This window comes from Gavialis gangeticus, unplaced genomic scaffold (genome assembly GCF_001723915.1).
Source record: "Gavialis gangeticus isolate Ggan-Ray unplaced genomic scaffold, GavGan_comp1, whole genome shotgun sequence".
NCBI classification, from domain to species: domain Eukaryota; kingdom Metazoa; phylum Chordata; order Crocodylia; family Gavialidae; genus Gavialis; species Gavialis gangeticus.
In genome coordinates this window covers 69,144,172-69,168,174 of record NW_017729022.1, presented here as the reverse complement: position 1 = coordinate 69,168,174, position 24,003 = coordinate 69,144,172, and the positions used below count along the sequence as shown (strand labels likewise).

The 24,003-nt window shown below is 42.4% G+C and overlaps 1 protein-coding gene across 1 annotated transcript in view; it reads right to left on the bottom strand.

Moving 5' to 3' along the window:
* The window catches only part of NUAK1 (NUAK family kinase 1), an 87,241-nt gene extending 80,565 nt beyond the window's left edge, over nucleotides 1-6,676 (bottom strand). Inside the window, exon 1 of the mRNA XM_019515822.1 lies at nucleotides 6,623-6,676. Coding sequence (XP_019371367.1) covers nucleotides 6,623-6,676 — 54 coding nt within the window. The remainder of the gene's footprint in view (nucleotides 1-6,622) is intronic.
* Between the last annotated feature and the right edge of the window lie 17,327 nt (nucleotides 6,677-24,003).

The following is a 24,003-nucleotide window of genomic DNA, read 5'->3' as shown; positions in this document are numbered from 1 at the left end:
CCCCCGTGCAGGCGCGGGGCGGGCCGTGGGCCGGGCAGGCGGCCGCCGGGGCGGGGAGAGGCAGCAGGGGGGACCCCGCCTGAGAGGGACCGAAAGATGCGAGGGGCAGGCGGACAGCGGGACTCAAAAGGGACAATAAAGGGCACCCCCGCCCCCCAGAGAAGCGATGATGATGATGATGATGCCTTCTCAGACCCACCGGGGGCTGGTGTGATGTCACCCACATCCAGGCCTTTTCTTTGCCTCCTTGCTTTCCTGCAACGCCTCCAGGTGCTTTCCCAATGCTTGTGGCCAAAGAAATACCTAGGTTATGTTAAAACAATCCTTCAGCCCATGTCTTCAGGCACAAAGCCTCTCTCCCCCCCACACAAAGCAGCCTGTACTTCGTAGGCGCAAGCACACGCGCACCGGCATGAGTACGGGTTGCAATCTGTCTCCGCAAAAAACCCAAAAGGACAAGAAAAACCCAGCGATGGATAATTGACAGTGTAGGCACCCGCGTGGGGATTTTTTTTTTTTCTTCACAATGCCGGTTGAGGGGCTTGCACCTGCAGTGTGCAGACATCAAGATATGCATGCACAATTATGTGTGGGTACACACAGGGACTGGATAGAGGCCCAGATAAAATTGGAGTCATTTATGTCTAGAAAATTTTTCCAGAAAACGATTACATTTCCCAGGAGCCCAACAGCTCTGTAGGGTTTTTCTGTCATTAGAACTTTTTCAGAAACAGAGGGCACCCCCACTGGCTTGCCCTATTGGCAGACTGCACCAACTATAATCCTGTTTAGGGGTCAGGCAAGTGTTTTTAACCTATTAGGAAAATCTGAAGAGCCAGCATCCAAATTCTGCTCTGATTTACCTCCGGGCGACATAGTGCCAAGCTCTGGTGGGGCCTACAGAGACATCCCAGAGACTGTGCTGAGGGTACTATAGCTCTTTCCTCCTTGCTTGCTGAGACAACGCTGAGGCACAAGTATGCACTTACTGGCTCGGCACCTCCAACTAGCTGGTCTGATGTGAAAACCCAGCTCCCTGGGAGGTCACTTGGTTGCCAAGGTTAGCATGTTGTGATGACTGGGTGCGGGGGCGTGAAGTATTTCATGCAGCACCCCTAGCTTGTTGGGAGTGTATGAAAGGCTTCATTCTGCTAGCAGTCCTGTAGCAAAGTGGGGGTGAGCAGGGCGACCACCTTGGGCACAGAAGTGAAGGGACGCCAACAGCTGCTGCACAGCCAGAGCGGGGCACGGGATGGAACTGCAAACAGCTCATTTCAGGGGGGGTGCAGGGATGGGGAAAGGGCAGCTCCCACCGCTGCATGTACTCCCAAGGAAGCATGGGGGGCACGTGTGCCCCCTGGATTGGTGCACAGGGCAAGGGTGGGCTGCCACTGCAGTCTTTGCCCTGGGTGCCAAGTTCACTTCTATGGCACTGTCTACTAGGAATCTGGAGGAGCACCTCTAGCTTGTTGCAGTAAGAAAAAGGAACATGCCTTGGTGAGGTTACCGGCTTAGCCTCGCTACCTTGATGGGATGATGTGAAAGCACAGGTCCCTGTATACCCACTGGCTCTGCACCTTTCAGCTTTGAAACATGAGAGCATCCATGCTACTGAGACTTGAGGTCCATCCAGTCCAGTCTCCTGTTTCCAGTGGGGGCCGACAGCCGACACATCAGAGGAAGAAGGCAAAATGGCTACTCATATTTATTGCAGTCCATCGTCATCTTTTACAGTTAAAACTTAAATCCTGAAGCATGAGACTTACTATCCCTTTGCTCAAGGAAGAGAGGGAAAGGGGAATTCATTCTGTGCTGGTAAAAGAAAGGATATCTGTGTGTCCCTTTTTTTCTCCCCAGTGTAATCTCTGGAAAGATGACCTGAGCAAGGGTACTTGCTATCTGAAAGTTTGTCCAAGAGCTCCCAACCACACAGTTGGTCCCGTAAAAGATATTACAAAAAAAAAAGGAAATACTTGCCTCTCACACAATTTCCTGGACCATCACAGCTACAAAACTTGAGACCTATGACAGAAATTGTATGGCCTTGGTTATGCAAGAATTCAGTCTAAAGGGTCATAACAATCCCCACTGGACTTAAACTTTAGAAATCTAAAGGCCACCTCCAGACAATATTTTTAATAAGATAAGTGTGATGGGTATCCTGGAAATCCTATGTCTGGGTTGCACACACTGGTATGACATATTGGAAATGAGCTGACTGTGTGTTTTTGTTTGGTCTTTTTTGCGGGGGGGAGTGGGGCTGTGGGAAGAACTGAACAACTGTTTTGCCTTGGTTCACTTGGTGAAAGAAGAAAAAATATGTCTACTATAAAATAGTAAAACTGAATAGAAAATAGAAAAACTGGATAGCTTTCTCTCCTGTATCTAGATCTCGCTGAATGCAGGGCAGAGGGAGTGGATTAATAGAAAGATGGTTACAGCTCTTTAGTTGTTCAGTCTATGCCTCTTCAGCTCTGGATCCACAAAAAGTTAAAGCAGTCTGGGATCTGCTCTAGTTTATATCAGTGGGCAATCCGCTGGAATGCTGCAGTTCTCCAGACATGAATCCTCTTTTCACCTTTGGCAAGGAGAGCCGGAAGGTGTAGGAATACCAATCTTAGCTTGCTGGAGAGCTCCCCCTCTAGTGGAATTCATTAGCCAGATACAATCAGTTTCCTGTCCATTGTACATCCTGAACAGTACAATGGGGTCAATTATGTGCCCCAAATGAAAAGATATGCAATGTAATAGCATTATGGAAACAATAAATTCAGATATGCCCCTTCTCAAAGAAGGCTTTCTGCAAGTCCATTCATAGCATCTGAAAAGTAGGCTGCCACTTAAGAAAGCTTAGGAATACAAAGAGTTACCTGTAACTCCAAGCAATGTCAGTGGCAACTGTAGATGCTCAGTACCTTTAGAAATGTTTTACATACTCTTTTCTGTACCTAGCTTTGGGCACTCAGGCTTAGCAATTCTACCTAAGTGCCTTTACAATTACTTCTATTTGCTGTGTTCTGTAAGATTCATAGATGCTGACATCTAATTCCTCCCATGTATTTCAGCGGGAGGAATTAATCTTCAAAATTCAAAGTAATTTCCTGCAAATGATTCTTTTTAATGCTGATACCAAGGGTTTTCCATGCAGCAATTATGTATATCGTAGACCTGCTAAGCGAAAAAGCATAATTTGTATGTAATTATTTTCTGGCTACAATCACATTGTAATGTTTGCGAAGTATTTAAGTAGTATTATTATTGTGCCAAAATACAAGACACAGGACAATGGCAAGTTGGTTTACATGGCATGACTGGCCTTTGAAGTCATTATAGTACTGGACAGAGATAAATCACAATGTTATATAAGGGTATGTATATACTCAGGCTGATGTACTGGTCCCTTAGAGTTCAATCCTGCACAGTAATAAGCATTCTAGTCCAGTTCCAGATAAACATCTGTGTGCTTAAAATTTAGCAGGTGACTAGTTGCACTATTCACACATTTAAAGCTACACATATGCTTAAGCATTTTGCTGGATCAGGCTAGAGTGCCCAGTGCAATGAAGAATCAAACCTTACGCAATTACACATGTGAAAACACTAGAATAGAAAATCAGAGGGAAACCAAACAGTACATCTTTTCCTTTCATTTAAATGCATTACGGCTTTTGGGGAGGTTGAAATGAGAATGTGGTAGTATGTTCAACTAAATTATAGGGATAATCTTTTTGAAACAGAAAGGGCTGGCATCAGTCTCCTGCTGCAGTTTTCCATATATTATTTGCCTTGACAGGTCACATCCTCTCTTGGCACTTAAGTTCTTTATGAAAGTACTTTGTAAAAATGATGAGATTCAAGGAGATTGGGGATGAAGGACATACTGCTGAGACTCTCTCTAATAAAGTGTGTGTGTGTGGGTGTGTGTGTGTACACATATGTCACGGGATTAGTGCTCCTTTGAGCTGTGGCTCAGCCAGAGTGTTTTGTATTTGCCCGGGATATATCACTTCACTAATAAAATAATATTTCAGTGAAGTCATAAGCACTTGGTCTTATCACAGAAGTTTATGGACCATGAAATAACTACTCTGCTGAGAAGTAGTAATAACAGGAAAAGTCATTTAATTGTCTAGGTCGGGAGGTCCTTCTGGGTGTTAAGGAACCAACAGGAACTAGAACCTAATGCTAGCTAGGAGGCCCCTTGGAAAATCCCAGTCTCACATTTCAAACATTTGTTTCCAGAGGTGTAAATGAGGGATCAGATTATAAATGAATTCTACTTTCTTCTAAATAATGATTATCTCTATAATTGTGGTCACATGGTGATGATGAAGTAGCCACGGGTTTTATACCTGGAAGGCCAGTTACCAGAAGGACCCCTCACCAACTCTCTAGTTATTTGCTTATAATCTGTTTTTTATGTTCTTCATTGCTGCAGCATCTGAGCATCTCCCAGCCATTCGTGAATTCAGCCACATGATGCTCCTGTGAAGTAGTTTCACTGTTTCACAGATAGAGCAGTTAAGACTCAAAACTTTCCAAAACTCTCCTGGGTACATCGCTTTTTTGAGTGCTCTGCTTTAGAGACACCAGTCCTGATTTTCAGAAGAGCTGAACACCCATGATTCCAACTCAGTTCAGTGGGAGCTCTTCCTTCTCCCACTCTTCTCTATGTAGATATTTTTTTTAATGCATATAAAACTCTAGGATGACATTAGTGTTTATTGAATTATGTAAATATTATTTTTATGGCTGAAATGAGGCATACAGTACAAAGTATAAAACAATCCAAGGGGGCATCAATTCTGACAACGTTAAAGTCATACCTGTCAGCAGGCTGTAATAAAGAAAACTGACTTTCCATCTTTCATTATCATTTGACGGAACGTCCTATCGATACAAACTGTAAAAGGCAAGGAAATAAGCAGTTAAGTCACTCAACACCGATTCACAAACCACTCATCACTTCCTTTTCTCCTCCGCAGTTACATCCCTTCCATCACCCCTATATTTCTAGTCTTGTAATAATCAACAGCCAGCCTTACTTCTAGCCATCAATTTATTACACTAGCACGCACAGACACACACAGAGATCAGTTCTTTATTCTGCCCTGAATTTCAACCCAAAATTAGAACAGTCATTAAAAGAGTTTACATGTTCATGTAACTTTACAGAGAAACTTACCTTACACTCTGCAGTTTGACATCATACCTCAGTCAATTATAAGCATTGATACAATGACATATGTGGTGAGATTAATGAACATCACACCATCACTGCATTCATCATCATCATCATTCATGAACCTACAACCAGTAAAAGATGATGGAGCTGAGGGGTGCTTGATGGCTGTTCCAGACAAGGGTGGAGATATGTGCCTATCCACCATGGCTGGGAACCAGTTGAGGCTTATGAAAGTAAAGTACAGCTGAATCCTCAAATGGATTAACTAATTACTTATTTGCTGGGTCTGGTTTGCTTTGGTGGATCATGAGGTTTAGGAACCTTAACTCAAAACTTTACATGGGAATACAATGTGGAAGTCTGACCTTTTGTCAGGCTGACCTTTTCATCCTGGTGACTCAGATGAGATGAAGCAGATAATCCCGCTAGGAATCTGGGAGTCCCTGGTCAGTTTGACCTGATCATGATGTCACATCCCCTGGAAGGCTCTATTACTGTGCTGTGTTCCAAGTTCACCTGGAGCTTTAGTATTGCATGTATTCATTGCACTGATGCCTATGATGAAGAGCAAACTTAATTTTTGCTCAAGCTGTTTGATAAGATAATTGGGCTCATGAATCTTGTACAAAAGGTTGTACAAATCTTCCCATGCACAACCCCAGCGATTACACATATAACCAATTTTCTCTTAAAGTTGTAGACCTAGGAAAAAGAGCTGGAACTAGGTATATTTGTAGCCTTTCCCATCTTTTTTTAAAAGATGTATTTCTTAGAGCTAAGAGGCACTAAACAAATGATAGTCCTATGACTTGCTTCACACATGGCATCAAACAGCCTTTGGATCATAATAGGTTTTAAACAAAAGTAGCCTAATCTGGATTTCCTAGTGAAGCAGTTAGAAATATTTTGTGTCAGTGGGTCAGAATGGCCTAGTTCTGGTCTGAGGCAAGCTGGTGCTAGGAAACAGCTGCCACCATCACCACTTCTCCATGTTACCCAGCTGTGATGTGACATGAGTGAAGCCCCCACCACTGAACACCACCAAAGTCCCAGATCTGCAGGCCAGATCTGATGACTAACCAGAACAGATCCAGCCTACAGGCTGTAAGTCGCCAACCCCTGTCCTAGTGGAATTGGTGGTCTCCCAGGGAATGTTTGGACCATCTTCATCTTTTGCACTGAAAACGCAGAGAAGAACCCCTGTAAAATTAATAAAAGTCACACCATTCCTGCATTCATTGTCATAACCCATGAACCTATAACCAGGAGTTCAGGAGTATCTGTTGGTTGCTCCAGATATGGGGCTATCAGTCACTGCTGGGAGGTAGCTGAGGCTACCTCTCACCTCTGTTAGATATCTGCCCACCATGATCATATATTGAGAAAAGTCAGCATTCTGTATAGTAAATGGGCAATATAAGTGACTCTCCCACTTACGCCCTTGTACAGGGCACCTGGATATTGGTCAGGTATACAAAAGCAAAGAGCCATTACGCATCTGCTTACTTCCTTTTCTGGAGTATTGTGTGGGGAGTCAGTGGAGTAGTGGCTCCAGGCTTTTCCTTTCCCACACATACTTATAGCATTCTGGCTAAAACTATGGCCTGCTGGCCAGTAGAGAAGGGGAAACAGGGGCAGAACTATGGACTGCTGAAGGCAGCTCCTTACCCACACCTGCAACGCCGCAACCCTTGGAGTAACTAGAAACAATGGCCACAAACTGACAGACAGCAGATTTACATTAGACATTAGGAAGAACTTCTTTATGGTAAGGGTTACCAGAATCTGGAATGGGCTTCCAAGGTAGGCGGTGCTCTCCCCTACCTTGGAGGTCTTTAAGAGGAGACTGGATAAGCACCTGGCTGGGGCCATCTGGCCCCAGGCCTCTTTCCTGCCCAGAGCAGGGGGTCGGACTCAATGATCTACTGAGGTCCCTTCTGACCCTAAAAAGTCTATGAAAAAAATGTATGAAATCTATGAAACCCTGGGATGTTCATGAAGTAGTGTAGTAGAGCTCTCCACCCCTTATCCCAGGCAGTGTTCTAAGGACACCACCCAACCTTATGAAGTCATATCTCAGTCGCTGCTTCCCACACAATTGCTGCCAAATATACTTGGTCCCTGGGATATTTACTAAAGATTCTTGGAATTTCACACAATATGCATCATGGCTTCTTTTCATACTGGCAATTTTGTCTGCATTATTTTTTCATTGACCATAGATTTATCAAGATCAAAGCAAAGCTAAATTAGAAAATGCATTCTTGATCATTTAGAGCACAGGATACATACTTTTGTTAGCTTAATTCCATGTATTTTTCATTTGTCTGTAGCCATATACTTCTTTAAAAGTCAGGCTTATTTACAACTTTTAAGTAAAATGAAGTCATAAAATCTACTAATTTAGCAATATAATTTTATGGAGAGTAGTTAAGGAGAGGTAAACAGAATACTATGGCTGTGGTGTATGTACCAATAGGTTAGAATGAATCCCCACCCCCATCCCCCCCCAAAGTACACATAAGTCTTAGAAATCTGGGGCAATGAGCTGGAAAAAATAACTAAGTGGTAAGCTAATCTGGTTATGTATTGATACCCAAAAAACAAATGCAATCTTCCAGGATATCTTTCTGAAATATCATCCTTGATTCATTTGCCTGTTACCTACAGCTCTTGAAATCAATAGACATTTTGACTAAGTGACAACCATGATCAACATTTCATTATGCATAAACACTGTATTCCACTGAGTAGAAAAACACAGCAGAAAATAATTCACAGGGTAGGGGAGTCCACAGTAGGCACTAAGCCAACATAACTGGCTTAGACACCACCTCACTGTAGATCTCAGGGCATGTCTACACAAGATGTTACATCACTGTAGCAATAAGCAACAGAGATGTAGCTCATCACTACAGTGACGTAGTGTTGGTGGGCATGAACTGTGATACCAATGCTACTGCGCAGTAGGGTCAGAAACAATCTGTGCACCACCAGGACTGTACAGCTAAAGCAAGTACTAAATGACTGTGCAGTAACAACTCTGCAGTCAGGCACATGTGTAGACATTCCCACTATAGAGAAGCTATCAAAGATGAGATGGGTAATGTTAGGGTCAGGGAAAAGAGGCCAGGGTATGCTGTGTTCTCATTATTTTTAGTTGGTTTATAATCTCTTGCTAGCTGTTGCATGTGAGAGTCATGCCTAGTCTGGTCTAACATGTGGTGTAATCTGGGGCCAGGCAGAAAATCAGAGAACCATGACTCATAGCACAATTCCCTACTTCACTGAGTGTAAATCTGCCTCAATGCCTAAAACTACCTTTACAGAACTGAAAAGATCTACCCTGCCTCACAAGAATGATATAAAAATAAAACTTCATCAGACCTGCAGAATACTTAGTTGATACTAATTGTATTATGAGAATGAAATAAATTTATTTTAATGGCTTAAGAAAGTAAAGACAGATTTGTTGGCAGGCTACGAAACACTGTATCCTGTGCTAACAAGAGGAACCATGTGATCTACATGGTGTTTTAGCTATTGCTTTATTTGAGAAGAAAGCAAATTACTAACCAGTCCTCCCCTGGCAGAGGATGTTCACTGACTAATCTACCCATCCCTTCCCCTTCCACACCCACCAGCTCCAGGAGGAAGCAACAGGCATGAAGCACCCACTGACCTCTTCCACTCAAAACTCAAGGCTTTTGAACTTTGCTGATTCAGGGTCTTAATTGCTTGTGTGCCAACGTCTGGGTGTGGAAGAGGGATTTTGAAATGAAGCTGTGCTCTCTCACCTTCCATCCCTGTGCGCGAAGTAGTATCTCATCCAAGCAAAATATGGCTAGGATTTTCAAAGGAGCCTAAAGGAATTAGATGCCGAACTGCAGTTGAATTTCAGTGGGATTGAAATGACTAACGTTCCCATACCTGTGTCACATCCAATATGAATACTTGTGTGTGAGAGCTGGAAATTCATTTTCTGTAAGGACTGGTGCAATAAAAATGTGATGGCTGCAATGTTGTGGAAGGCAAACACACAAAGTGACACAAAACAGATTAATTTTTAAACAAGAGGAAATACATGCTTATGGGACAGTTTTTCTTCAGCATCCTCCCAGCTCTGTTACAAATGTATAAATCAATTATCTGATACATGAGGAAGTGACTAAGATCTTAACTCTAACTACATGTTTAGAGGAAATAATGCCAGGTAGGTTTTTGTAGCTTTGACCTTCCTGTAGAAATAACCTAAAAATCAGAGTAGAAACATCATGCTTCCCCCCACAGTGTAATCTGGTTTGATTTGGAGTATGCCTCTCACCAAAAACTAAAGATGTATTCGTCACTTTGGAAACAACGGTGTAGCTAGTTGCAGCAGAACCAATTGGCCAAGTATCTACGTAGTAAAGTATATCAGTATATTAATTCCCTTTCACATTTTGAAGCAACAGGTTTGATCCTCCTTTCACTGGCATAAATCTAAATTAGGATGAACTTCACTAGAGCCAGTTGAATAATACTGGTGTAAGTGAAGGAGAGAATCAGACATGTTGAATTCAAAAGATCCAGCCACCAGTGTGAGAGCATCCAATGAAAAAAACATATAATCATTATTATTGTAGTAGTAGGGCCTAGGAGCCTCAGTCATGGATCAGAACTTTGTGATACATGTTGCACAAACAGATTGAAGGATGGGTCAGCTGGCAGCATGCACCATTTAAAGCAGCCTTGGTTCCTCAGCCCTGTCTTGTACTGCTGGTAGTTTAGTTGAGCCAGAAAATCTGTCCCATAGAAAACTAAATATATTATGCTGAATTAGACCATCAAGTTATAACAGTATATAAAGCTAATGTAAGGACACTCAAAATAAGGGCCAAAGTTTTTGATCTTATAACAACTACACCTTCCATAATGTCTATTGCATAATATGTTAGCCAGCTCCTACATGTCTCCTGTTGCCTCTGCTGTAATCATTTGTAGGTAATACTAGGACTCAACCAGCAGCTACTTGCCTCTTGGTCAAAGAGTCATAGGTTTACATTGGAAACCAGAATTTGCATTCATCACAGCAAATATTGATATTATACAGTGAATTACTCCATTCCACTGCAATGGTCAATACATTCTTCTTCAACGACATGTCATACCAAAGCCCTTTCTGTCCATCACAGGTGGTTGCCCAGGTGAAAGAATCCACAGAAAGGCTACAGGATACTCCCTCCGGCCAGACCAACAGTCCTCTGTTTAATAAAGCAGATGCTTCATATCTGTTCAGTTTGCCTACACATACAAATCTAAAATGAAGTCTGAGATGCCTCAAGTGCCTTGCTGCTGAGAAATGCAGCAGGAGACCTAGAATTTCTGATGACAATGTCAGGCTTCTAGAAATATATTTTCAGAATAACAGACAAACCATGAAGAGGCCTTCTCAAGCATAGGTGAAACCTTGAATATTAACTCTTCTGAAACAGCAACTGCAAATAGTAGGGCTGCTAGAGTCTGATTTGCCTGGTGCTCTGATGTGCCTTCTGAGCTGACATCAGAGTTCCCTGCCAGACAGCATGCTGCCAAAGAAATGTGTCCCCTTTTATTGATATACATAATCTTATGCATATGTGTGTGTGTGTGTGTATGCGTGTGCGTACACACACACACACGTATATACATATATGTATATGTGTGTGGCAGCAGCCCAGCAGTAGCCACGCTAGCTATGCACAACATTCTACAGTTTTCAGACATAATCTTCAAAGCAGCTAAATATGCATGGTTCCATCTGCATTTAATGGGAGCTTATACATTCTGAAAATAGGGTTCTATATGCTCTAAATGGGGCAAAGATATCCAGTTTCTAATTTCTGAGTGTTTATTATAAACAATTGCAAGATATGGCTATAGATACAATGTGTAAAATATATTTTGCTATACCTGACCAGGGCCAGCCCACAATTTTTTGGGGCCCCCTGCAAGATATAGTTTTGGGGCCCCCTGACCCATTGAAAAATCAAAACTGCAGTAAATTATGGTATAAACTTACTAAAATAAAATAGTTGAGGCCAGGCTGTGCACACATGGGCTGTGCTGCAGGGGGTACACAGGGGGCCAGCATGTGCTGGGGACACATGGGTTTCTTCCCTGGGACCGGGGTTGGGGCAGGAGCGGAGCTAGGAACTCCTCCCCCACTTGGCTGGGAAGGGGCTCCCTGCCAACATCGAGCCCTTTAAACACAGCGCAGGCGGCAGGGGGAGAACAGGGCATGGCCTCTTGGCTGTGGGGCACCCTGTGGCCGCAGGTTCCACAGGATAGGATGGGCCGGCCCTATACTGGACTGTAAATGGACAATATCTTTTGAACTATATTTTGAGTGAGCTGAGATGGACTTAGAAAATAATGAAGCCAAAGGAGAGTAAGAACACGTCTTCTTGAGTGCACTGAAAGTGGAGGATGATTACAGTGAAATGGCAGACCATTTTGCTTAAACCAGGGCCAAACAACCACTTTAATACCTAGCTGGGCAGCCGTTCCAGCCCCTGAATCTGTCTGCATGAGCTGTATATTTAAAATGGAAAAAACCTTAAAGGAAAATGATCCAAACTCATCACTGGTGCAAACAGACTTGGCTCCATGGATATCTATGATGTGTGCACTTACACCACTGGTAAATTTAGCACATAATCTTTTTTTTATATAAGGGCTAGATTCTCCTTGTGTTTATACCAGTGTAACTCCACTGACCTTAGTATACATAATTCTGATTTACAGCCATGTAAATGAGAGGGAAACCTTCATCTATGTGCTAAATTTTCTTGTCTGAGCATGCATGCCAGATGACAGCATATAGAGCCTGTTTCTTCTCCCACATCGCACCAGTTTTTCATTGGTTTAGCTCTGTTGATTTTTGTACAGTTACTCCAGAATTACTTCAGCTGGAATAAGAGGAGAATTGGACCTGTAGTGCCAAGATCTAATATTATTTTATAGAGAGTCCTCTACAACTCTTTCCCAAGTCCACATCTCTCTGGTTTCCTACCTTGAGTTCCTCTTCCCCTGTAGGCCATCACAGCTGGCCAGCCTTCTAATAGAAAAGCACTGAATAAGTCCCCCTTCAGTTCATTATTACCATTTGTTAATTATCCAAAGGTGGGGAGATGAGAAGGGTCATGCTTCACAAGCACAAGGCAATCCCTTCTCTCTCAGGAGTTGGCTGTACAATCTAATTTTTACTAGAGAAATAGACCTCTGGTTAACTCTTGCAGTTAATAGCACCAGCCATGTTGATAAAAATAGGTGTAAAATAACTTTCCAGCTGACACTGGCTGCTAGCCACAGAAGCACATGCCCCCATGGCTGGGAGCCCATCAGCTGACAGGGCTTCCAGCCATGCAGGTGCTCCATTCACCCCCAATGCTGAAACACTATGGGTGCCTATACCCACTCATTGACACTGCTCCAACGCTCTGTAATTCAGTGTGTCAGAGCAGACTTGATTAATTGAGTCTGCTAGAGTGTGGTAATTACTGCACTCCAGTAGACTCCAGCGTCACGTGTATCAGTGTCTCCACATTGAAAAATGGCAGCAAGGGCACTTTAACTAATGCTTGTTCAATGAACTTCAGTTAAAACTCCCTCAACGCCATTTTTCAGCATGGGGACACTGATACATGTGACACTCTGGGTGCCTTAATTAAAGTGGCTCTCGGAGCCACTCTAATTAAAGTGCCTCCCCCCTACCCCCCAGAGCATGTGTATAAAAGCCCCCATGCCTGCTGTGGTCTCCCTCTTGTGGGGACCTCTGGGGCACTTCTGTGGCTGGGAGCTGAAGTCAGCTGAAGGAGCTCCCAGCCACGGGAGCTTGCTTCTTGCCAGTGAAGTGAGAGTCTGGGATCAAGCACATGTAGCATGTCAGGAGGCACAAGTGTGTGGATCACGTGTTAGACCCCATTGTGTATTTACCTGCATGTGTAGAGGGGCCCTAATAGGCCAGACTATAGAAGGCAGCATTGTAGTTTGTCAGAACAAATCAAAGAGACATAATACTTCGTGGAGCAGATTGTAAAGGACAGTGAATATCATCTTAAATTATGTACAATGCAGTTGACAAATGTAAGCACACATTCATCTTTGCCTCCTTCATTATTACTCTTTCCACCACCAGATTCTAACAAGCAATAAATTCTGCTAAAAGCATTTTTTTCTCTACATTTAAGGAGCCAGCTTCGTGTTTCTGAAAAATCAGGGCAGAATGAATATGCTGTTTTGAATTATTGACTTTTTATATGCTCTTTTAAACAGCATGGCAGGACTGACTACCTGACTGTCATACTGAAGGGTCCTGCCTAAAACATTCAAATAGGAGCGGCTCCATTAGATGGCTGTCCTCTCACCAACTGATGTCATTTCCCCCCCTAACAGCCATAGCGTTAGCATTTGAATATGTTGAAAGATGAGTCCCCAAGGAGCCTAAATTAAAGACACCCCATACAAAAGGGCAGAGCCTGACCTTCTGCAGCTGCGCCTGGGCTAATACTGACTCATTGTGCAGCTTCATGTGATATTCCAAGGGCAGAACAACAGGGCAGAGGAATGAGAGAGATGCACAAACGGGTCCCTCGTTAGCTCATTCATAGACACCTGGTGCTCCGCCTCCTTCCCATGCTTCAGTGCATCTCAGAATATTGTAAAGAAAATCCACTTCTTTAGAGCTCTTAGCTGGTTTGGTGGAACAAAGAACAAAATGAAACTCCCAGCTGCCCAGAAGAGGCCTTCCCCGTCAGGGGGTTATCATCACAGAATCCTGATGAGGGATCTGCACAAAGAATCCTGGCTATTGTCACTTCCAGTTACAGGTCCACAAGTCTGCTGTCACCCTGCACATACATATTTTTCCACTCCTTAAAAACAAAATGTGGGCCTGATCAAAGGCGCAAAATACTTTCTTTGGCCCCATGCAGCTATAGAAATGTCAGAGGTGTCTAGCGCACGGCATTCCCCACCTTAGGCTGTCTCTACACACTGTCCCACCACTTCTAGCCATGCTGTTTACAGCCCATAGGGAATGTTACTGTTAGTCAGAAGCTGGGCTGTATTCATCCAACGTGGAGCTTTAAAGGTGTAAGGGCCCAATTCTGTTCTCAGTTAAACCAATGTAAATCTGGAATAATTTCACTAGCTTCTAAGGATTTCGTCCAGATTTGCACTGGCATAAGTAGAAGCAGAATCTGGCACTAAGTTTAAAATTTCAGAGGAAAGAGTGATTTATATAAAAATGGAACAGTGGCAAGCAACACATACAAGCTGTACAGTTCTGGGCTTTGAAGTGAAAAATACATAAAACTAATATTAAATCCCCACTGTGGCTATTAAGTGTATTTTATTCCTGAGCCCTCTGTAGCACCAATCAACTCCTTGCCTCATAAAATATAAGCAGCAGGTGTTAGGTTTGGGTTTTGTGCTTCATGACTCTTCCTGATGCCAGGTTATAAAACATAACTTTTAATTGGGGCATAGAATGAAGAACGTTAATGAGAACCTCGTGGTTGGTGAGAATTTGAGCAGTAACTAGGATTCAAGGGGCAAATTACATCTTTTTTGCACCAACAAAAATCTGGACTAATGCCCTTGACCTAAATCAAGTTACTGGATTCCAATTTTAAACTGAGATATCTCAGAACTTGACCTAGGAATCTAAATCTGCATCTTAAAGCCTTTGCATTTATCATGTTACCACTATTTAAATAGTTTCATGCTGGTTACATCAAATGTTCTCTTTGATGTCTCTCCCTTATATTCTTTCTGGATAATTCAGTTCTTCCAAGACAGTGACAAAGGATTGGGTATATTTATCAAAACAACTTCCTTCCATCCTTCCTTCCTTGTCTGATATGATTTTCCTGAAAAGCTCCTAGGTTACATCCATCAACCTGAAGCTATTTGAGACAGCCAAAGACAAGTACCCTCCTATTAGACCAAAACCAACCTAGCTGAGCTGTACAAATCATCTAGCTGAGCAGTATGTAGAGACCAAGGCTAGGATTTCAAAGGAGCTTAAGGGATTTAGGTGCTGGAGTCCATTGAAATTGCAATGAAGTTTGAGCAGCTAACTCTTCTTAGGCTCCTTTAAAAAAATCCTTTAAAAATATTCAAAAGGTGAATTCTGAATTTTCCATGAAGCAGGATTTACTGAATTAATGCTGTTTATTACAATACCTGAATTAGAGGCTATAAAAGTGAACAAACAGCATTATACTATAATGAATATTAAGTGAAATATTATGATTTGGCAAGCAGTATAGAACCAAGCCCAGGCCCATACAAGCCAGTCTTCTGTCTAGAAAGATCATTTAGATGCTTCTCATTACTTGATGAAAATTGTACATGCTGGGATTGGTTTCTGTGTATAGGTTGTATATCAATCACTGAACTGTATTGTTCAGTGATTTATATGCAAACTGTACACAGAGACCAATTCCTCTGCTACAGAGCACAGGCCACCTGTAGGCTGAGCCATGGCCATTGCTGGACTCACAATGCTTTGGGGAAGCAGTGTGGTACATGGTCTCAGCTTGAGAATGTAAAAGCCAGCAGAATGCAGTCAACAGCGGACATTTGGCTCAAATCTCAAAGCTGTCCACTCTCCTGGGAGCCTCTCCAGGGCCATGGAATCAGTCAGATGAAAATGGAATTTTTCATGATTACAGGACTGTTCCTCATTTAAAGTGCCTTTATAGTACCGGAACAATAAAAGAGTTCGGTATTAAAGCAAACCAGGCTCCAGAAGTGATTTTGGCCCTTGGCATTACATCTCATCCAAAAGATACTTCTGCCAATTCTGTGCTCCTTAATGTCACGCTGCAACACTGACACATAAGAACCTGTATCAACTAGTCATCTCCAGTTCCTGCAGAATCTACCAGTTCCCTGCAGGTCTCATCCGAGCATTGTGCTTATTCAAATACTCAGCCTCATCTGACAGGGTTACAGCACAAAGTGGTATCTTAACCATTTTTCCAGGCCTATAGGAGTTCCTTGATAGATCCTGATGCATAGGCTAAACATAGTTACTTTTGTCTTTGCAAGAGGGCAAGTTGAGCCCAGTTCCTTCAACAAGCACTCCTGCAAATGCACTTTCAGAGGAACAGCAGACTGCAGACAAATCCCTGCAGTTAATTAGTGATGGTTAGTGCAAAGTAAGGTCAGAAATATTTCACTGACAGCATGGAAAGCACAGGAGGCTTCAAGATACCACAAAACCTGGACTTGTACTAAAAAAGTAGTTAAAAATACATACTGCTTGCATTACTGGTAGATTTTGCAAGAGAACCTGAACTTCAGCAGACATTTCTTTGACTTACTACAGAGGAGACTCAAAAATCTGGTCAGCAGGATATTTTCATCATCACAAAGGTGCATATAATTACTAAGATCAACATTTACAATAAGAGCTTCAACTGCTTTCTACAGGCTCTTGTTATTATTGGAAGCAGGTTAATCAGTGGTCTCAAGTCTTGAACCATACTTTGCACCATTCCCAGGGGAGAATTTTCCTTGTCTGTAGAGGACTTGCTAGACATTTAATTTAGTGGAAACAACTTGGAGAAAGAGTGGGGGGTTACAGGGGGGGTGGGGTTCTCCCTTAATAAAAACATGACAGTGAATATTGGTGAGGAATGCTTACAACCTTAGATATGGCCAAACACATAACTGACAGAATGGAATAGGGCAGGATGTAAGAAGGAAATATTTTTTTTAAGTACAACTAATTACAAACACATGTGCAAAGAGGCAGCAAAGTGTAAGGAAAGAAAAAGAAAACAAGGAAAGAATTGCAAGGATCCTATGAACAAATGACCAGTAGTGAGCTGTCATGCCCAAAGCCACAGGCTGAGGCCTGCATCATTTATTGCTTGCTGGAGGTCATTTCTCAACTCAGCGAGCAAAACTTCTCCCAGTAAATGACAAAAAAAAATCCAGTTAATATATGATTTGTTTCCCCTCTTCAGGGATATTTCATCTGGACAGTGCTTCATTCACCCACTCTTTTCACTCACAAGGTCACGTGAAGTTCTCTTCTGCTTCAGCCTTATATCAAGAGGTACCAGCAGAGCACTTGGATCCCTTACTTAAATTTTACCCAGAGTCATTTTAACTATTACATTAAGCATGGGCTCAAGTGCTTTCATGCTTTTGACTCGGCTAGTGTGGGGAACAGCAGGAACCTTAGCTCCTGCCTCTTTGCAGCTCTTTAGAGGCACAAAAGGGCAACTCTGTGCCCTCGGAGCGACAGTACATGGGGCAGCACTGGGTGCTTTCCTGCTAGCAGCAGCAGTGAGGGCAGCCACAAGCTGCAGCAGGAACTATTTTTTAATTCCTTCTCCTCTCCCACCCCCAGATTCCCCCCAGTTATGCTAGTCCTGCTCTAAGCCAGTTGTAGATCACTACTCCCACCTTCTGGAAGCCAGAAGGAAGTGGAGGAGGGATAGGAATTGCACCTCGGTGCTCTCTCTGAATCCCAGCATCTCCCAGGGTTACTCCTAGCCTGTGCCTTTAATGTAAACCTAGCCCTAAATGTGTTTTGACAGAAGAACTGCATATCCAGAAAAAGCTTTCAGACAAAATTTAATTGGAAGAGAGTTTCTATTATATTTATAACATCAAGAATGAAGTTTTAGAGGTGGATTTTTTAATAGGTCATTAATGATTTGTTAGGGGCTGTTTCATCCAGTTTATGTTTCATGCAAAAGGTGGTTGAGGAGCTGGCCTTCATGACCTTCCTAAGAAATTCAATTTCAAATGAAGCTTCAGGTTCCTTGCTCTGAATGCTTGAAGGGGCTAAGAATCAAACCCTGTTTACCTCCCAATTGTTTCTAGTGTGTATCTTAGACCAAAAGAGCATGTACTGACAGCAAAAGCTCCCAGACATTCATTATTCTGCATCTTTTATCAAGTTGCTTATTTCTTTTTTATTTCATTATTCTCAACAATTTGAGAACAAGATAGTTTGTTGCTGAGGTGAAACCAAAAGAAAATAGAGATAAATGAAATTCTGCATTAACGCCTCCCCCCATTTTTTTTAATAGATTTGCACACTTTAATAGACTCTTAGTTCTGGCACTTTCTTGCACAGAAAATCAATTCCAGATCAATTTCAAGCAACTAGAATTTAACCATTTGTTATATCAGCTTCTAGCTATTCAATTAATTTTATAAATGGGTCAGTGATTTGCACCATTTCTCAGTAGACATGCTCAGAAATTGCATAGATACATAAGCAGCAGCTGCACTGGGTTAGGAATAGGATCGCAAAGAGTACATCAGTAACAAAAAGGCTACTTAGGTGGCTGGAAAATTATCATTAGGTGACATGCATAAGGTGACATTGAATCCTGGCCCAATATCTATTATTCTTGTTTAAAATCTTGCCATGCAACCTGCCGCTACAGAAGTTCTGCTAGCTCCTCTGAAATGCCATACTGTTATTTAATAAAAATTAGTGTATAGCCTTGATAGAACATTCAGGTAAGGTATAAAGAGATTATTCAAGAACCTAAACGCTATTATAATTGTCTCTGTTAATTAATTATAAGGATTCAGATTCAAGATTACCTAGAAAGCATTATCTTTCTACAACTGCCATGTTCACAAATGCATAGCAAAGTAGCTGTTATAAATATCTCCTCTGCATGCAGTATTTTTTCTCTAGTGTCCTGTCTTTTTTTTAAACACACTGTAGACAAGATGGAATGTAATTTATTTTCTCTTCTTGGAGGGTTTTGAATAGTGGTAAGAATGCAAAGTAGCTGAGGTGTAATTGGGAAGATTTGTGCCGTGGGCACAAACCCCAGTGGCCCTCCCCTACCTCTGGAAGACACCACTGCTATGGAGGGAGGTGCCACTGAACCCTGTCACCACTGGAACACCACGCCAATAAATTCAGCCATATTTGCCCCCAAACAGTACCACCACAACTCCTCTCTGAGTGCCACTCCAATCTCCTGCCCTAAGTACCTCCCCTCCCCAAGTGTCACCCTGACTCCTATCACTGGTGCCCCCTTTAACTCAGCACCCAGGGCTCATGCCCCAGTCACTCACCATTAGTTGCGCTACTGTATAGTAGTTGATAGAGCTATTAGCAACTCTGAAATTTGATTATAACAATAGTAGCATGGGTTAAAGTCAAGGCCAAGATTATCAAAACGGGATACCTAAGGGTAGGTTCATATATCCAAATTTAGACATATAAAATGTGCCCCAGTGAGAGCTTTTGGATGCTCAGTACTTTTCCAAATCAGGCAACTGCCAACATGTACATTTAGGACCATGAAGGTAAGGTCTCTAGTTATGGACAACATGGCCTGCTCCTCAGTCAGTATGCGATAAAGCCTTAGCTTGATATCATTGAGAATTTATTACCACGAAATAAACTGTGGAAACACTCCCTAATTGCTCTCTACATATGAGCAGAAGAAAGATTGATGAGTGGTTTGAGCATTAAAAAGACTTGAAAGAGACAGCAATTATCCTGTGATCCTGTGTGATCCTGGGTGAGTCACCAATTTCAAATCAATGGGAGATGGGCACCTAGGACAGTCTACATGTGTGCTTTAAGGTGCAGTAGCCTATTTTACTGAGCATTAGAGCATTGCAGCAAAAACCATGCTAATATGCTAATGTGCAGTAAAATTAGGCTACTGTGTGTTAAGTGTTACTAAAAAAGTGTGTGCCTAATGCCCTAACCGGGAGGCTGCTCTGACATGCTGCAATTCCAGTGTGGCAATTACTGGAGTGTGGCAATTACTATGCTCCAGCAGCCTCCTGCGTCTTATCCCCACACTTCAAAATGGCTGTGGGGGCACTTTATTCAAAGCTAGTTTGAAGCACAAGGATGCTGATACATAAGAAACTCCAGGCACTTCAACTAGAGTGGTTCTGAAGTTAAACAGCATTGGAGATTAAAGAGTATTAAAGTGCTCCCCCCACCTCCCAGAGCATGTGTATAAACATGGGTACTAAATTTAATGCACAGTAGCAAAAGCACATTAATGAATGTGTAGACATGTCCCTACACACTTTTCAGTATCAGGGTTTAGTCTCTCTCTGATCTTTAGGTTCCATTGGATAAAATGGAGATAGTAGCATTTTCATGCCTTATAGGAGTGCTGTTAGCATGACTACATCACAGATAGTGAGGTACTAGGGCAAGGGTTACCGTTAGATGATAATAACAGTATTTGGGATGGAATTCATTCTGTGGAGTTGTACCAAGAATTGACTGGTTCAGGATGTCGGTGAAAACATCAATACAACTGAAAATTTGCAGAGTTCAAACAGCAGGGTGCTGATCCAGATGCAGTATTTCCTATATGTTGGATTCAATTTACAGTGAGATATATGACCATAAAAAAAGTGGGGGGAAAAAAAGAATTTGTGTTCCTATAAATTTATCCTCTTCTCTAGTCCACATTTTCAGATGTGTACTAAGTGATGGGATGTATGCAACAGCCTCTAGAAACTCTCACTCCTCAAGCCTGATGTTGTCAGGATGATGCTCCAGATTCCAAGTGAACCTGAAATCAATTATACCCTACTCCTCTCACCCAAAGGATAACTTCCACAGTCAGATTCTGCACTGCAGGTAAATCAGCCTTGTTCTATTTGCTTCAGTTGAACTATCTTGACTTATACCAATCTGGGCCATAAATTTAAAATAATCTAAAATTCAAAAACTTAGTATGTTATTAAAACAGCTTGGGACATTTTATGTGACCTTCTGTCTTTATCAACCGGAACAGTTTGTTTCTCACAGGCAGTTAATAACTGCATCCACCTTACTTGGCACTCTAAATACGAAACTTTAAAGAGAAAGAACAAAATAGCACAATGATAAACTAGGTATTTCAAAACTAAGTCTTTGAAATGTTTTTATTATTTTGTCATTGTAGCAGTGTGTTTACTGCATGATTTTGATTGCTCAGTTTAGTTGTGTGTTCTTGTGGACTCAGATCCTCAAGACACTTTCTTGTCTAAGGAGAATAGCAGTGCAGTCTAATCAACAGAGCATTGGATTAGGTTCTAGGAAAGCTGGGGTCTATTATTGTCCCTTCCACTGATGTGCTACATGACCTTGACCATAAAATCACAGAATCATAGAAAATTAGTGTTGGCAGGGACCTCAGGAGGTCATCTAGTCCAACCCCCTCTTCAAAGCAGGACCAGCCCCAACTAAATCATCCCAGCCAGGGCTTTGTCTAGCCAGTCTTAAAAACTTCCAAGGATGGAGCTTCCACCACCGCTCTGGGTAACCTGTTCTAGTGTTTCACTACCCTTATAGTGAAAAATGTTTTCCTAATATTTAATCTAAACTTTCCTTGCTGCAACTTGAGACTGTTGTTCCTTGTTCTGTCATCTGCCAACACTGAAAACAGTCTAGCTCCATCCTCTTTCAAACTCCTCTTTAGGTAGTTGAAAACTGCTATTAAGTCCCCTCTCAGTCTCCTCTTTGTTAGAGTAAATAAGCCCAGTTCCCTCAGTTTTTCCTCATAAGTCATGTCCCCATCCCCTTCACCATTTTTGTTGCCCTCTACTGGACTCTCTCCAATTTTTCCACATCCTTTCTGTAGTGGGGGGGGGGTGGCAAAACTGAACATAGTACTCCAGATGTGGCCTCACCAGTGCTGAATAGATGGGAACGATCACTTCCCTTGACCTGCTGGCAACACTCCTACTGATGCAGCCCAGTATGCCATTAGCCTTGTTTGCAACAAGGCCACAAACAAGGCACACTGTTGGCTCATATTCAGCTTATTCTTCACTGTACCCTCCAGGTCCTTTTCTGCAGAGCTGCTACCCAGCCAAGCAGCCCCCAGCCTGTACTGGTGTATGGGATGGTTCAATCCTAAGTGCAGGATTTTGCACTTGTCCTTGTTGAACATCACGAGGTTTCGCCCCAATCCTCTAATTTGTCTAGGTCACTCTGAATCCTAGCCCTACCCTCCAGCATACCTAGTACTCCCGCCAGCTTGGTGCCATCTGCAACCTTGCTGAGGGTGCACTCTATGCCATCTTCCAGGTCGCTGATGAAACATTGAACAAAACCAACCCCAGGACTGACCCCTTACTTGATACTGGCTGCCAACTAGACACCGAGCCATTGATTACTACTCTCTGAGACTGATGCTTCAGCCAGTTTTCTATCCACCTTACAGTCCATTCATCCAGCCTATACTTCCTTAGCTTGCCTGCAAGAATGTTGTGGGGGAACATATCAAAAGCCTTGCTAAAATCAAGGTATACCACATCCACTGGTCTCCCTGCATCCAGAGCCAGTTACCTTGTCACAGAAGGCAATCAGGTTGGTCAGGCATGACTTGCCTTTGGTGAATCCATGTTGACTGTTTCTAATCACCTTTTCCACCTCCAAAAATGCTTAGAAATGGATTTCTTGAGGATCTGCTCCATGAAGCTGACATGTCACCTTGCCTCTGTGAAAATCCCTTCTTTTGTCTTTCTGTTTATTCAGACTGTTTACTCTGAAATCTAAGGTGGTTTCCTACTTTGTTTGCGCAGTACTTAGTGCTATGGAACTGATCTGGGGTCCTGTGTCTAAGGGCTGTTGAAGTCAATAGGAAGATTCCCAGATCTAGAGCTACCTGCATGCCTGTTTTCAGGGTTAGGGATTACAGTGGAATAAGGAAGTGTGAATTTGGCTACTGCTGAAAGAGACATTACCAGATTTAAAAACATACAAAAAACCCAGCTTTTATAATTAAACCCAAAATCATTCTTGAAATTTTAATTCACTTTCCACCATTTATAGCACTTGTTCCTTTTTGGTACTCTATGGTAAACTTTGGGGCACAGACTGCTCGTTATATATTTGTACAGCACCTGGTACAATGTTGGAACTTCTGGGAACTACTGCAATACTCAAAGGTAATAATAAAAGCTTTATTCTTAAGGGCAGTGGGAATAGATTAGTCAGTATTACTTTTGTTCCTGCTTCTTAGGGTTGTGAAAAAATGTGATGCACACACTCAGTGTAATCAGTTCAAAGTTACTCACTGAGTCTCCAGATAGTTTGAAACAATAAGTCCGAGAAGAGTAAACTACCTCTTTCATCTGAATGGGGTCTTAACTCTGAAATCTATAAAGCAGCTTGAATGCTACATTGTTAAGTACTTCACTTCTGATCATTTCCTCAGAAACATCCAGCAGATATGCTTATTCTGCAACCTCATGCTCCTTCTTCAGGTGTCATAAAACCCAGCTGTCACTTAGTTTGTCATTCTTTCCTTTTGACAATGTCTACAATGCAATTAAGTTCCAGTGCAAATATCTGTGACTTATGGGGTGCATCTACATGAGGCACTATGTTGCTGTAGCAATGAGCTAGTCCCTGTAGCTTGTTGCTATGGCAACGTAGAGCTGGCAAGCACAAACTGTGATGCCAACATTACTGCTCAGTACCAATGAGCTACTGTGTAGTAGCTCATTACTACTGTACAGTGGCATGGGAAAAAACCTGTGGAGCATTGGGACTGTGCTGTAACACCAGTTACTGCGCAGTCCAGTGCACGTGTAGACGCGCCCACTGAGTATCTGGGAACAGCACAAAACCCACTCTTTGCAGAATCATCATCATCATCGTTGTTGTTATGAAATTCACAGAATGGAACGTTCTTTTGAATGTCTCTGCCCCAGAATTTCTAGTCTTCTGTACCAGGTTGTCCCCAAATTCTGGAAAATACAAGTCAGACTCAGATTGCACAGGACTTTATCCACATTATTGTCAGCTATTAAAGTACTACTATTCCATACTT